General features: G+C 34.8%; 1 protein-coding gene across 2 annotated transcripts in view; it reads right to left on the bottom strand.

The window, feature by feature from the left end:
- LOC139122933 (uncharacterized) overlaps positions 1 to 17,305 on the bottom strand; it is a 55,722-nt gene that overhangs the window by 19,022 nt on the left and 19,395 nt on the right. Inside the window, exons 3-6 of one of the 2 annotated variants that reach the window (XM_070688809.1) lie at positions 16,520 to 16,843; positions 14,585 to 14,674; positions 13,734 to 13,809; positions 12,848 to 12,953 (exon numbers count right to left, since the gene is read on the bottom strand). In XM_070688809.1, the coding sequence (XP_070544910.1) occupies positions 13,742 to 13,809; positions 14,585 to 14,674; positions 16,520 to 16,843 (482 nt within the window). In that variant the 3' untranslated portion in view covers positions 12,848 to 12,953; positions 13,734 to 13,741. Of the gene's footprint in view, positions 1 to 12,847; positions 12,954 to 13,733; positions 13,810 to 14,584; positions 14,675 to 16,519; positions 16,844 to 17,305 lie in introns of those variants that run through there. The other variant, XM_070688811.1, reaches the window with a different exon arrangement.

Below are 17,305 nucleotides of genomic sequence, written 5' to 3'. Positions count from 1 at the left end.
TGGCCTTTTAGCGGCTTTGCTGATGTTAGCACTTGCGCTCGCGGTCGGATACCGCAGACGAAAAAGAAAACGTTGGTAAAACACACGGCGTTTCCGAAATCTTTGATATCTTATCATAATGTGCCCCAATCATGAAAAAGTGTGCATTTGTCTTGATTCTCTGTTAGCAAGCCACTTTTTGTATGCCTTTCTGAGTGTTAAGGGTTGCGAAACCACTGTGACTGTCTTCAAAATATGGGGTGAGATCAGTGCCAAAACACTTGTGTTAACATTATTTCATTATGTTTACATAATTTTGTTTTCTCATTTTGTTTGGATTTTTATTTCATTGTGTTAAATTTTTATTTCATTCGTTCATTTTGTTTGCATTCTTATTTCATTTTGTTTGCATTTTTATTTCATTATTTTAATTTGTATTTCATTCTTTCATTTTGTTAACATTTTGACTATGTTATATTTTCATTTTGTTTCCTCATTTTGTTTGCGTTTTTATTATATATGTTTACATTTTTATTTCATTCTCTCATTTTGTTTGCATTTTTATTTGATTATGTTTATTTTTGTATTCTTTTATTTTTTTTTGCATTTTTATTATATTATGTTTGCATTTTTATTTTATTCTTTAAATTTGTTTGCATTGAATTATATTATATTAACGTTTTTATTTCATTCTGTCATTTTGTTTTTGCATATAATTATGTTATGTTAACATTTTTATTTCATTCTTCCATTTTGTGTTCATTTTTATTCATTATATTAACATTTTCGATTCCATGGTGATGAAAACATAAAACTAATGTAGGCCACCATCTTAAAGGTCATTAAATGAGTCAACTAGAATTAATCGACAGGATGTTCCAAACATTTTTGCATACTATCCTAAAACTAACAGATTATCATCGGCACCATATCGTGAAAGAAATTGACGTACAAATGCATAACATAAGTCAATGTCCTTGTACCAACTTTCAATGAATTCGCTTGATACATGTCTGAGTTATGGTTCCGGACATGAAAAAATCGTAACAAAATGGCCACACGGCGGCCATATTGGATCGTCTCATTTAACAATCAATGTTCATATGTATGATATAGGTCAATGTCCTTGTACCAAGTTTGAATAAAATCGGTCGAGACGTGCCCGAGTTTTGGCTAAGGACATGAAAAAATTGTAACAAAATGGCTGCCATGCAGCCATATTGGATCATATCATGAAACAAATTGACGTGCATATGTATGACATAGGTTAATGTCCTTGTACCAACTTTGAATAAAATCGGTTGAGATATGCCTGAGTTATGGCTCTGTACATGAAAAAATCGTAACAAAATGGCCGCACGGCAGCCATATTGGATCGTATCACAAAACAAATTGACGTGCATATGTATGACATTGGTCAATGTCCTTGTACCAATTTTGAATAAAATCGGTTGAAACATGTCTGAGTTATGGCTCTGTACATGAAAAAATCGTAATAAAATAGCCGCATGGCGGCCATATTCGATCGTATCACAAAACAAATCAACGTGCATATGTATGACATATGAAGTAATCCTTGTACCAAATTTGAACGAAATTGCTCCTGGCATATCTGAGATATCTGCGTGAACGGACGGACGGACTGACGGACGGACATGACCGAACCTATTAGTCCTAATAAAATGAGAAAAACGAATAAAGATGTTAATATCAAATAAAAATGCAAAATGAAAGAATGAAAAAATGTTAACATAATATAATAATGCAAACAAAATGAGTAAACGAAATAGAAATGTAAACATAATTAAATTAAAAAATAAAACAACATGAAACGATGTATTAAAAGTATAAATTTATGTAATATAATAAAATGAAAACAAAATAAACGATAAAATAAAAATGTAAATATAGTAAAAATACAAACAAAATGCAAGAATGAATAAAAATGTAAACATAATATAATAGATGCAAACAAAATGAGAAAACGAAATAAAATGTAAACATAATGAAAGAATGAAATAAAATTTAAACCATACAATAAAAATTACAAACAAAATGAGAAAACAAAAAATGTAAACATAATGAGAGAATGAAATAAAAATGTGTCATAATGTCATAAAAATACAAACAAAATACATTTGATTAAAAATGTAAACACAACGAAAAAAATTACATCAAAATGAAATAATGTTAACACAAGTGTTTTGGCACTAATCTAGCCCCATAATATCTAACCCTATATCCAAATGCTCTTGAAATCATTCTTTTAATCAGACTTACTTTTTGGTCGATGTAACAATGAAGAGGTTTCAAGATTTGGTTTTTGGTAGATATTGACTAATATGAGAAAAAATTATGTTCCTAAATTGTTTGGATTACCTTGGATGATAATTGACCTACTTTCATGTATCTCAATTACTGCAATATGAACAAGGTCCTGACGTTTAGTTTCTGTTGAATGTTGATTAGACTTGGATGACCTTGGATGCCATTGTGACCTACTTTTGCATATCTGAAGAACTACAACGGCTGCGGGTCTTGTATTCAGTTGCATACGTCACATCCTATAGACAATAACTTAAACAACTTTTTAACCCTATCAATTATGTACAGATCAAATGTTCGGTTTACTTATAAGATAAAATGTTTGACTTTGGTGGGTATTGATGAGAGTATGGCGAGCTATTGTCCTAAATTAAGGGTTGGTCCTCGATGACCTTTAAGCTATTTTCACGTACCTCAGAACTGCTACAGCCCTGCTTTTTAAAGTCTGAGTAAACTTATAGCACTCTTTGCATAGGATCTGTGTAGACCGTCAGCACAAACATAGATGTTAACAATTCGGAATCTGGCCACGATCCTCTATACTTATTTTATCAATCATTTTATCCTGGTCTAGTCCCATGCATAAATTGAACACTTTCTTGTTACTTATCTGCTTGTCTGTAATTGTCTACCATTAACAGTATCTTTCCGCCCGCCTTTCCTAGATTAATGTATTCTAAATACATTTGTGTCTTAACAGGAGTAAACTCAAGAAGTAATAGGCAGAGGTAGAGTTACGTACATTTTTCGAACTTGTACTTTGTGACTGAAATATTTTACCTTTCAACGTATGTTCTCGATGAAAATCATTAACTCTATCAGAGTCTTGTGTTAAATGAGTTCGTTTTTATTTCAGATCCAATGTCGCTGAAGGGTCGGAATTTGAGTACACAAGTAAGTTTTCCCAATAAATAATAATAATAATAAAAATAATATAATAATAATAATAATAATAATAATAATAATAAAATAATGTTATAAACAACAACAACAACAACAATCATCATCATCATCACCTTTATCATCATCATCATCATCATCATCATCATCGTCGTTGTTGTTGTTGTTGTTGTTTTATGAGCCACTGTTGTTCGTTGTCAAGCGAACATAAACAGTCAGCGGAATTTATTTCAGACGTGATCTCAATGGGAGTTTGTATGTTTTGTTCGATTTTGTATTTTCATAAAATGATTTCCTCTGTAATCTTCACTGAATATTATTTATCCTATTGGGATATCTTTTGTTCGCCGGAAAGAGGGGAGAGCAATCAGGGCCAGCCATTCTGAAGATTAAGAGGCATCTCAAACATTTCAATATACGCTGTTTCAAGACAGACTAGCAAAAAACAAAAAACAAAAGGGGATTTTGTTCGGTGATTTTCCAAATGTAATGTTAAACAGTGCAACTTAAGGTTTTTTAATTATTACTGAAATTTGCATCTGTAGAAATCTTATGTTTGCATCACTTGGTACTTTGGCCAATGTACTAAAACTGTACACACCACTCAGAAACACAAATGTTCCGTCAACTTACATTGATTACTTCAAAGCTTTAGAAATGAATCTTGCTGTGGTTGTCCTTACGAAATTTCTGACCATCTTCTCCTTTAGATTCAATGGCAACGAAATGCACACCTTACGAAAATATACCTTCTGCCGACGATTCAGCTGTGACACAGAGAACTATGACCAAGCAAATACTAATTGGTAAATATTCTAAAGTTGAAACAAGAACACTTTGTATGACCAAGTTCCTTAAGCTCAATATTACAAGCATGTTTAATTTTTACCTGTCTGTCGGCTTGTATGTCTGTCTACATGCATGTGTACATGCATGAACGAGTCACTGAGAAGAATACCTGTTTATATGTAGTATAGGAGCCAATATTAATTTTACCAATGGATGTTTTCAATTGTTGTTCATTGGCTTTGTTTTTTCTACTTTGTACACGAAACTGAAAACAAAACGATATTGATTAAAATAAGTTCATAATCTAACATTAATGAGTTCAAACACTAAAAGGTTTATCGAAATAATATTTAAATTTTAAATTTTGCTTAGCGGATGCAGAGTCAGTACAATACACAAATATTGAAGGAAGTTCACATATTACATCAGAAAGCACTGAAGTGGAGGGTATGTCACGTGGCAATGAGTTTCGCGATGACGCTATGACGTATGTGAACTTGCCACATGAGGATTGTCGAGAGACAACGCTACAGGAGGGTGTCTACGAATTACCTCAGGAATCAATTCCTCCAAGAGATGTTGGCTCTTTGCTTAATGACGGATGACAATAATGCAACAATGGTAAGGCTTACGTTTGCGAACGCATACAATATGAGAACGTGCCACTGCTTTAAAGTTCCGGTGCCAAAGACGTCAACAACGTACGGATGTATGGTGCGACCCTATAAACGGAGCGACTTGTGACAGAGAACAATGCAGCAAACAACACAGATATTCAAATCAGAATCAAATCAAAAGTGAAAGTTAATACAAGCTGCCTGAATGAAAATTTGCCCGCTTGCCTAATCTGACTGTACAATATAATTTTTCATTACTGTAAGTCGTACATTTTATCACATTTCATCAAGTGATTCGATTGATATTTGACAATTACAAAAGACACAGAATGGTTCCTTGTGCTGTCATAAATGTAAAAAATATTGCGATTTAGCCCATATAACTTTTGAGTAATATGTCGGGCAAGTGTTCAGAGAAATAAAGGCGATAGGAGTCACATATAACAGGTTCCACAAGTTAAAGAACACACTTGTGTAACTTTCTCTTAATCAACCGGCTATTGATTTGGGAACTTACAAAATAACCATATATTTCTAAAATTAAAGAAACGATCACATAGCATAATTGTTATAACATATCAGGATATCATCTCGAAAACTTAAAATCCATCTGATGTTTCTGTAATTTTATAAAACTCTACGGAACTCAGTGTACTTAACATTGCTATGTTTTTGACTGACCTGACACCTTCTGACATACAAAGTAGTTAAAAGTCACAAAATTCTATACTCTGTCAAGGTATAACAAACGTTCCTGAGACAATGGTTTAGAACATAATCCTTATAAATACTTTGTGCTCTGCTTGGCTGGTAGGATTTCTTTCAAACACCGGCTATATGACCAGCATATTTGCATTACATACAAATTATACTTTTTAAATTCCCTTTAGTTGTGATTTTGAAGGATTTCTTTCACGCCCCGGATGTATCAAAGTGAGTTTTCATCATTGATTTTAGTAATATTGAAGGGAAACAGTAATGTTGGAAGACTTCGTGTTATTTTGTCTGTCTTTCTGCTTTCCAGTAGAAATAATTTACGATTTGTTTCACACTGGTAGACTGTGCAAATAATCGTACCGTAAAAGGTCATCGAAAACTAAAACAGCCTTTATGTATTTGCCTAGGGCGCGTGTTCAAGACCTGCACTTTGTGAAAGCATTATGACTCATTCTTTCGATTTTATGCCATTACGTTCATTGTGGTACAGATTAGCAGTGCGTGATATACCTTATCTTACACGATCGGTATCTAGTCTAAGAATACATACCGATCGATATTAAACGAGTATTTGAGACATAAAAACCGCAAAAATATAGTATTTTATCACACATGAAGACAATAGAAATTAAGTTTCATGATAGATAATAAACATGCTTATATCTTTCTAAATCGACTTCTTTCGTTTCATGGTATTGTGTGTGAACGTTTACTGTCTGAGTTCTCCGCCATTTTTTCGTTCAGATTTGATCAACATTTTTAACATGTCTACCAGAAAAATACTATGTCTTCTTCCTGTTTCAAAAAATAGCTAGTGACATGTTATTGATATTATTCTGTGTTTTTGCCTCTCCCATACTAATATATATATTTGTTACAACTACGCACGACCATCAATTTAAAAGGATTGGAGGTGACGGTTGAGCAAAAATCCCGGATGCATTGTTGTGCGTTACTCCAAACTATCGATAACTCATAACGGTGAATTACGGGCGCCTGTGACCTAATATCTACTTCCATGTTCTTACTCAATTATTACAAACAGGCCAGACTCGCCTGATTCCCTTTCCTTTATCTGCCGTTAACTATCTAGACTAATATCAGACATGAATATTCAGAAAGTTTTCTGGAATATTTTGAGTCTCACTAAATTTCTTGTTATCCGCCAGCCAAGTCATCTTCTAATAAACCTACAGTATTGAAAATGTCACATCACTATAGAATATTTAAGATGTCATATCAATCTTGAAACAAAACTAAAATAGTAAAGTTCTCTGTAAAGGTTCGTTATACCAGTAGGTATTAAGGGACGTTCAGTTATTATGGCCAAGGGTGGGCAGGCAAATTCTTCTAGTGCATCAGTCAGAACAAGTAAACCCACCTACCAAATTGAATACGATAAGATGAAAAAATTTCATGACTCCTTCCCATTGCTTGAGTAAAGCTGCACACACACTCACCTCTTGGGGCGGCGATAGAATCAAATTTTTTTCAAATGAACCCCCCTAACAAACTTACAATGTGTTCGAATCTCCCCTCTTACTTTATTTAAGGTTGTTTGAATCCCCTAAAAGGGATTGGACAGAAATTACAGTTTGGTCGCAATTTTTTTACGCAGAAGTTTTGAATTGTTATGAATTTCACGCATGCCTTGGGCAAACTGTGGCTAATATAGCTCTTTGTCCAAAAATATAAAATCATAATACATGGGAGTCTATTTGGCAAACTATTAACATTGTGAAGGTGAAGTACTTGCAGTTGATCAGTATCAGTTCACTCAGAGGAGCAGTTGCCTGCAGAGTTTTGTGGATTTCTCATCAGTATTAAGACAATAAAACATTGGATAAACGCGAGGTCATATAGCTAACTACTGAGCGAAGTTGCTTTGTAATTACCTAATTTGACGTGGCAATTACTCGTAAGTCTGTTGTATTTGTTTGTCTGCAAAATTGATTAAATGAACTCTGTGGAGTGGTTAGACGGATTTAAATCAGCCACTTTATGGTTAAAGCGTATCAAAACTAATTACGTCATGTGGAATGCATGAAATGTTTAATGGCGAGGTAACGGACAACGAAACCGTCGACCGAAAGGCTCAAAGCGTGTTAAAGGTGTTTACCGAAAAGGGCAGCCATATTGACAAAATGAACCCTTAAGTAGTTTAACAGACTCTCTGATTTGAACAATTAAATGTTAATACTCGTTCTCACTTATTAATATCTAAAGATCGAGTCGACACTCGTATTCCCACGGGAAAAGTTGGGTCATAGCCCTGTCAAGTAATCGCTAAGTATCTCACAAAACATATCATAGACACTGTAGAGCCTGTACATTTGTTACAATGTACATGTCCCATTGACTATAATAATTAATCCCTTTCTCGTGTGCAATTGACAAAAACAACGATTAATTGTGGTAGAAATTGGGTCAGTTTCACTTCTTCATCAGTATCATAACACTGGGTGAGCCTGAACGCAAGAAAAGTCAAACCTGACTAGATATTTTCTAAACTTCAAAAAAGCTTAAATTGTTATTTACGGACTAATATGACCGAAACCTACCTATGAAGGCAAAAAGCTTCTGATACCTCATCATTCTTTCAAATCACGTCAGCAATGCATGCGAAATGTCGTGACTTAGTATACCGTTGCGAATGCTGTAAAATTTTTGATAGCAATTATGTACAAATGGAAACATTTCCTCGAATTGCGCAATGATCATTACAATTACGCTTACCGAAAGTTGCATTTTAACAATGTCAAAAATCACAAATGCAGACATTATCGCTCGTCAGGGGCTTTTTAAGGACAGCTCTGCGGTCTTGGAAACGGATGAGAAAATGTATGATGGATGCAAAATCGATTAAGATTATAAATTATAAATTAATTTTAGAGCGAGAGTGGGAGAGGCAGAGAGAGAGAGAGAAGAGAGAGAGAGAGAGAGAGAGGAGAGAGAGAGAGAGAGAGAGAGAGAGAGAGAGAGAGAGAGAGAGAGAGAGAGAGAGTGTGTGTGTGTTTGAGAGAGAGAGAGACAGCGACAGTCAGAAAGACAGGGAGATAGAGACACAGTTGAGAAATATAAAAAGAGCGCATTTAGTTGTAGTGTTCAGTTTTTTATGGCGAATATTATGAAGGAAGGTTACCAGAACAATGGTCCTATTGGTGTAGTCTACTTATAGTGTAAATTTACATTTTTGTGAAGACATGAAAATATTGGGTATTTCTGCTAAATTTTGAAGGGAAAGGATAGCTTAAAACTGTTGGAAGACTAAAGGTTTGAGAATTATGTACATTTTCCATATGAATCATCTCCTTTAAGAGATTGATATATGAATCCCAGTATCCGACTTGCGTTTGCTTTAACGTTGTATCTTTATTACGTCTGTCATCTTGAATCCTTTATGTACCCAACTGTATCCACAAATAAAATTTACTCATCGAACTAATTTAGTTCTGAACTATGGCTTTTCAACACTTGAGAAACTGGATAGTGAATTTGCATGTTCTATGATAGCCGGGAGCCCCGCTTTCGAATACACGGGACGCGAGTGTTGTCAACAAGGCAGACCACAGTCCTCGTCGCTGACGAAAACACATTTTAAGAAGTGGTTTTCCGCATTGAAAAACCCCAAAAGGAAATTTACTTTTTACATATTAGGGTACAATATCTGTCGGGCACGCGGAAAAATCTGATAGTTTTAGGCTAACTTTTGGAATTTACAAACTTTGAGTCATTGAGTTCAATTCTACGATAAAGGCTACAGGCCCATTTTCCACCAACAGGTTAGGGGTCGTGTAGGTCTTTAGCCAAAACAATACTTCAGTCTTGTGATTTTGAAAGGTTACAGATGCTTCATGCCAAATATAAATGTTGTACTGCCTTGCAAACACAAACGACGAGGTGTTTTTGGTCAGGCGACAGACTCAGGTCACTCACTTCCAGGTTTCGATGTGGCGACGTGTACAATGAGAACTGAAAGGGAAGTGAGGAAGTGACCCAATTTTAAGTATCTTTTCCTTCACGAGGGTGACCCGAGTCGGTCGCCTGACTAAAAACCTGAAACTAAGGCGCGCCAAAAGTTTAAAAAATATTTATGACGAAAGTGTAAATATAAACTGTCAGTTCTTAAATGCGTATGAATAGTACATAGAAAGCTATTGGTCTTAAAATATATGGGAAGTATTAAATATAGGTACAGATAAAGATTGAGTACAATAAAAATATACAATATCTAATGAAAAATACAGAAAATGGTATAAAATAATACATTGTAAGTCATTCTTTGAAGCCACTAAGGAAATAAATAGAAAAGCATAAACACAATTAAGCCTATAGTAAGTTTGCAACGACTTTGAAAAAGGTCGTACACAGACTTATTTTTAATTAACATGATTGGAACTAATTTGGGATAATTGGATGAAGAAATGTCGATTTAATCTACAAATGTAATCTCATCTGCTTTTCTTTCTGTATTACACACTTGTTTTTATGAGTAATTTGCAATATTGCAACATTCAGCTATATGGCACCTAACACTTTTGAGAAATTTGCAAAATATGAAAATCCAATTATCCCAAATTAGTTCCAATCGTGTTTAATACATATGTAATAATTCGCACAAAATAAAAAATTCAATGAATTCTGGTTTCACAAAAAAGTAAATGATCTTGGAAAAACAAGACGAACTACACAAAAACACGATAAAACATCATTAAAAAGCTATTACCGTTTTGAATAAGACTATGACCAAAACAACTCAAACGTGAAACTAATTTCCGTGCACGGAGGAAGAACAGAGGGCATTTGATCTCCGGGTGTACGACATATATTAACTCGAGTAGAATATTAGATGACATTATAGTCATTAAAGTGTGAGTACGTACTACTAGCTTCAAATAATGCCGATTTCCTCTCGTAGAAATTACATATTGTGGCAATCTGGAAATTTAGCCGTTCATATTCTATTTTATGACCACGATTTCCACGCATAAGTTGGGATACAGACATAATAATCAATAAGACATCATTAATATTACCGTCATGAGCACCATCAATTGGAGGAGCAACAAATAGTGATCTTGCCCTTTTTTATCATGAGCTATTTAAGCAATTATGTACCCTCTCCCGGCCATAATTGACGAAAGAAAACTATATAACGTAATGTACGAGGCGAAGCCGAGTACATACATTATAGAGTTTGCTTGAGTCCATTAGGGCCGGGAGGGGGTATATTATTGCTATTATTTATAGTTTTAGCAATACCAGTGAATTGTAGAAGTAGAAACGAATAAAAAAGGAAATTTGGAACTTATCTCATAATTATTATGCCATTATTGTAAAGCCCGCTTTTCTCTCTCTATGCGAGGGGACCGACCATATCAGCTGCCATTGTGAATCTCCATGTACAATGATTTCTGGGTAGGGTTCAAATGCAGGTCAAATAATGAGTTCAGATAATAAAGGAGGTCAAATAATTGCAAGATAATTCCGTAATTATGGCCAGATAATCGCCTAATGAAGGGCAAATAATGACACAAAAATGACCAAATCACCAAATAATGGCATAATAATGATGAGATAAGTTCCACATCAAGACATCAATACCGGATAATGGCAAAAGAACCGAATAAACATAATAATTTCATAATAATGTCAAGATAATATCAAGATAATGTCGGAATTATGACCAGATTATCACACAATAAAGATCAAATAATAACATAAAAATGACCAATCACCAAATATGGCATAATAATGAAATAATTAAAGGCCAAATACTGACATCGCCAAATCACCAAATAATAGAATATTCATAATATGATAATTTTGGCGATGTTCTCACCCATAGATCAACACGATCATTATTATGTCGCTAGTAGTACAGCATTGAATTGCAAACGATATCAACAAAGTTCAACAATGTTATTCAAATGCTTAAAATTTCATTAATAATTGTGTCTATAAATCTCATTTTTGATGGCTTCTTGAGAAGAGCTATTTCATTCGGCGAACGAGAAATTTCGACGTAAACAGGTGCTTGAAAGGTGCAGTTGACAAACATACTGGAGGGTCTCCTTCACGATGTCGTAAACAAGGCAAGGTGAAACCACAGACAAGGAGAAAAAAACAATCAATTAAAGTTGTCTCCGATTACAGTCAGTGCATCAGAATTTGGTGGCCGAGATGTTAGATCAACGGAGAGTCCACGGTTGTCATGATTGTTGGCAGTAGCTTACCTTGGACCGAGACTTTGAATGAGTATTTTCCGTAGATACTTCCGGTCAAGGTTGATGACAGCTGCCGTTGCTGGCCCGTTTGAGACTGGTTCGAGTAGCCTTTCACGCTTTCATAGTTTACATGGCCACTGACATGGCATGTGTCTAGGAGTTTGCAAGCGTACTGAGTTCTGTTTCACCTATATGGCAACGAAGCGAACCATGTGTCCACACCGTAGTAGTAGTACTTAATACTGCAACGTATCGGATGGTGACCGCATGCTGAGCACGAGCCAGACAGCAGACGACCAGTGCATGCGGGAGGATTCAAAAAAATTGATAAATCGTACAGTAAGACATTATTATCAATATTGTGCACAATTATCAAGATTTATCGTTTTCTGTATTACATCGTTATCCCATACTTTCCCTCCTTTTAAATACGGCGTTTTCCAAAAAAAACTTGTATTGTTATGCTTGCCGTAGGGCCTCGATGCTGAATAATGGAATACATAATAATTTAACGTCACAAAATTTACTGGTATTGACAAAACTATAATATAATATTAAATATAAATTAAATATGGCATTTTTGAAACCTATTAGCATTTTTACTTCAGCTACTTGTTAATTTTGCATATTTAATGAGCTTTCATATGTTAGGGATATATTGATCTCGATCACTTAATCTCACGAGAACTTGACCAATGCCTTTGAAAGTTGTAATGTGAGTTATTGGTAAATTTGTACATTAATGAACTTTTCAAAATTAGTGAAAACTAAAGGAACTTGACAAAGGTTGATAAAATGCTATGTAGATTGATGATAAAGTTCCTATAATAGCAGTTAAAAACATACATGTACTATTGTTTCGCATCACTTTATTTAACATATTAATTTACATTAATTTACACATTTATATAACCTTCCAAATTCCATAGAAAAAAGTTAGAAGGACTTTGCCAAAGGTAATTGCAATTGTTAGTAAATTTTGTAAAGGGGTTACGCAATGACTGCGATAAAAATATATTTTATTATTTTTAATTCGAGCAATCTGTGGTGAATATTTCTCATGACGTTGATCATACCACTTTCAATGACGTTGCAAACATGTGCTAAAGTTTCAATTTACAGACAACTGCAATATTACGAAAGGACGGAGCATTTTCAGTTCATATCTGGTTATCTTGAGCGATACTGAAGTTATCTCAACGAGTGATGCATGGTATCCTGCTGTGGTATTTTCATGACCGAAAGGGTCAGGCTAATTATTAGATACACGTAATGAGAAGTGCGATAAACGTTTATCATTATTGCACGTATTTACGAAACTTAGCAAGGTACAGCAATATAATACGGTGACAGAGATGGAAAGACATGACGGTAGACGCTCTTGACGATGTTTATTCATCTAGAGGGAATAAAGAAAACCAGAGGTAAGACAAAGCAACAATACGTCAAAATAATTTCTTATGAGCGCATAAGATGTGGCATTCACTAGGCTCTCTATGACATGTATAATAAGTAATAATTTGATCGCATCGGATTATTCTATGTATTGCAACCATATTTTATTCCACATAAATTCGAAATACTCTGATACATATGAACGTACAAGCAAAACGTATACACAATTAGATGAGCAAGAGAATAATTGCCATTTCATATTTTTTTATTCTTAACCGTAATGTTCACCTTTGCTATTATTGTCGAGCTTATCATAAAATATTGAGACAAGATGATAAATAGTTGAGTATGAAGCTGTGAGTTTAGTATGCAATTGATAAAACTACAGAGTCGGTTTTTGTTGCGTTCATGGATCTGTTCAGAATTCAGTTTTATTATATTACAAAAACCGCATTATCATGCCATCAAATGTAATATACCAACAAGGGATTGACAACATAATGCACCTAGATTTTAAAGCAAAAATCAGTGCAATCTAATTAGTCGAGATAAATTGCGGGACTTACACTGACACAAGCCAATGAAGCTTTCAATTAATTTAGAAGACGTTACGACTCAGTGAAAAGGGTCGTTCAAACTTACCGTAAAATATGAAATGTAGCTATAAATATTCAAATTTTTTTTCATATTTTTGCCAGGTGATTGACGTGGAAATGAATGTTCAAAGCCGTACATTTCTCTTAACATGCCACACAAATGTATACAGCAAGGTCTTCATACTCACGTTTTGCATTACGGTACAGCTAAGAAAACAACGACGCCAATCACAAGGGAATAAAGTTGAACTGTTTCACATTTGCCTGTAATAAGGAAAGACAGACAATTTATGAGACAGATGGGATTTTCACTCTTAATTGGACCGAAAGGCAGTCATCAAATCAGAGGGACAATAAGGTGGTACGTTTTAAGGAGTTATTTTGCGTTTTTGTTTTTTGGTTTTTTTTTCATTCAGCTTTTAACAATAGTTTTCTGGTCTGCTGCTTTTTTTGATTCATTTGCTGCCATGGAAACATGAAGTTTTCTCGCCTTATTTTGCTCATATTTCTTTCTATAGAGTTAATTCAGGTATGGAGACCGTTTTCAACTAATGGTAAATTTATTTATTCATTCATTCATATTTATACTTGTTAGCTCCCTCAGTCAAAATGTACTGATTTCCAGGAAGGACCAGAGTAAGTTCAAGTTCAATGGAATGGAATGGAGTAATTTGTTTATCTTGTCCAAACTTTTGCACGCTTATCATTGATGTAATATTTTTGATTTGAAAGACAATGGTTTAAAGCTTTCTTAATGAAAGTTTAATCAGAAGCTAAAATCATGTCTTTCGAGACGCGTTGGGAAACCGCAGCAATCACATTAGATACGCTAGTTGATGACTGGCGACTTTCACTGTTGGAGGCTTGATTCGTGCGGCAAAAAATATTAGCCACGTCTGTGCTACTAACAGTAGTTATAGCTACTGTGAGGCGTAATGTACCCAACAAAGGCTTCTGAAAGTAGTATCGCCAATTAGGTCAATTTGTGTCTCTACAAAGAGGGTAACGCGATCATTGTTCATAAACCATTGGAAAGTACCTTGGGATCTTGCTCTTGAGACTTCGTCATCTTCGTTATAACCTGTATTTCCATACCTACTATTGGTGACTTTTGGTTTTTCTGTTGGTACTGCAATGAAGAATGGATGAAACCGTTTTAAAAGTGGACTATCATTTCTATTTCGAGTAAGTCCATTGATTAGTTACAAACACTGGAACAATTTACTATACACATTCAAGTGTAAGGCAGATAACAGTGCCTGAACACTAACCGACACAATGTCCGGTTAGAAGTGATTGTATTCTTTAACTCATCAACTTTATTTTGTAACTCATACTATATATATATATATATATATATATATATATATATATATATATATATATATATATATATATATATATATATATATATATATATATATATATATATATATATATAGTGTATATATATATATATATATATATACTATATATATAATATATATATAATTATATATATATATACCCATCTGACGATCGCGTGTATGCGTTAAACTCGAGTAATAGGTACCAAACATACTCGATGTGTTCTCATATATATACCAAAACTTGATTGTATCTTTTCAGAGGGTAAAATGCTCGATGAAGGGAATGCAGAGCAATATTACATAAATATCTATTACTCGAGTTTACAAATATCACATATTCGAAATACAAGAAGGATCCATTCAATATCTCTATAAAATAATTAGGAACCATGATAAATAAGTATAACTCTGCCTGTCTGTCTGTCTGTGTTCAGTCTCTATCGGTCTCTGTCGCTGTCTCCCAGTATATCTGTTCCGTCTCCCTCCCTCCCTCCCTCCTTCCATCTCTCTCTCTCTCTCCTCTCCTCTCTCTCGCTCTCTCTCTCTCTCTCCTCTCTCTCTCTCTCTCTCTCTCCTCTCTCTCCTCTCTCTCTCTCTCTCTCTTTCTGCGTCGATTTGTCACCAACTGGCCACTGTATGAAAACTATCGCACGTTTGTCTCCAGAAGGACTGGCTGTCATGTACAGTGAAAGGCAACTGTTTTCTTTTCGGATCTCAAAGGTATCTTTGCATTTCTTCACGTCTCGTACGAGCTAACCCATATTTCATTAAAGTTACAACACCAAGTCATCCGCATCTTTTATCCATACCATCTACCATCCAGCCTTAAAAATAAACTTACCGATCCACTTTTTTCGAAGGAAATTCCCTATCTCTCGGAAATACGTATGTTGTGGGTTCGAACCCGATTGAAAACACCGTATTTTCTACCCTGGGTTGGTAACTCTGGATAGGCTGTCTTTCGCCCAGTAAAGCGATGTTTTCATTGCTCGTATAAAGTTTTGATGTGCGATGGGTGATATCGAGTGTGCGAGCGTGTGAGCTTCTGAATTCTACAACGCATGGAGCGGTCGCAGTCAGAAAAATGTAACAACTTAGCCGGTTATTGAACCACTCTATTTTCGGAGTGGGAATTTGGCCGAGCGGGTGTTTCTGTTGCTTCCCCGCTAGATGACTGTACCGTATGTTGTGGGTTCAAACCCGAGTGAAAACACCGTAGTATCTCATTCTGACTCCGGACTTCTCTAAACCCATGGGTGAACAAAACATCTTTTGGTGAACGATCATTCTCCTACCCTGATCAGACTGCTTTGAATAGTTATCCCCGTTAATCTCCGGTACTCCTTATCCTTTTCATGTTTTCGTCATGCTCTAAAGACTTCTCTATTCAAACGATAGCTTACTTTCTTCTTAAGGATTGTATAGCATTGAGTTCGTAGATCTGGCGCTTTGTAAATGTGAAGTTTATTATTAAAATAAATTACTGTTTGTCAGCTATAATGCATTTTATTAGACTCTGGATTTTAAACCTCCATAGTTAGACCTTACATCCAAATTAACTTAAAGAGGAGATGCAACAAGATACTGACGTTAAAACAACAAAAAGTTTCACAAGAGTTACTTACCGATTACTTTAAGTGTTACTTGTTTATGTTGTGGATTTGCTCTGAATTGTGAACATTGCCATCTGCTCAGAGCGTCCTGCAAGCTTATATTTCTAATCTGTAAGTTATATTCCCCAATACTCTGATCGCCAGTGATGGAAAAGCGCTGTGAATTTGATTGATTGCCAAGAGAGATCAACTGAGGCAAGTTGTCTGGCGTGATCTGCGTCCAGGCAGGTGCGGTGCTTCCCGGACAAAGTCGAAAATGACACTTAAAGGTGACATTCCCTCCCTCGAAGCCCTGCGAGTCCTCTGGAGAAGTGATCCATTCAGGAATACATATACCTACAGTAAGAATGAAGATTCTCAGTACGGCGCGCCAAATGTTTCAAAAATATTTATCGATTCAATGCAAAAATAAACTGTCTTTCTCGATTGAAATAAAAATTAGGTGTCATTACGGAAGGAAATAAGTAAGAAAAGTATAATTAAAACCAAAAGACAGAAATGTCATTTAATACTTCATTTTAACTTGAGAATATTCTTTAAAGCGTAATAGGAAATAAACAATTTTCAACGATTTGAAAAAGTCATACATCCATACCTATCGACATACATACACGTATAATAGTTCGCGTAAAAGGTGCAATTAGTGCTGATTTTACGAAAAAAGTATAAGATGTTTACAGTGGTACGTACACAAAAATCACAGGAAATCACTAAAAACCACTACTACCACTCGGAAAAAAATATTACAAAAATTAAAATGTGAACCACATACAGAAAATCATTATAAAAGAATCAGAC

The sequence above is a fragment of the Ptychodera flava genome, chromosome 22 (genome assembly GCF_041260155.1).
Source record: "Ptychodera flava strain L36383 chromosome 22, AS_Pfla_20210202, whole genome shotgun sequence".
NCBI lineage: Eukaryota > Metazoa > Hemichordata > Enteropneusta > Ptychoderidae > Ptychodera > Ptychodera flava.
The sequence above is the reverse complement of the archived record's forward strand: the minus strand, read 5'-3'. Positions and strand labels throughout refer to the sequence as shown.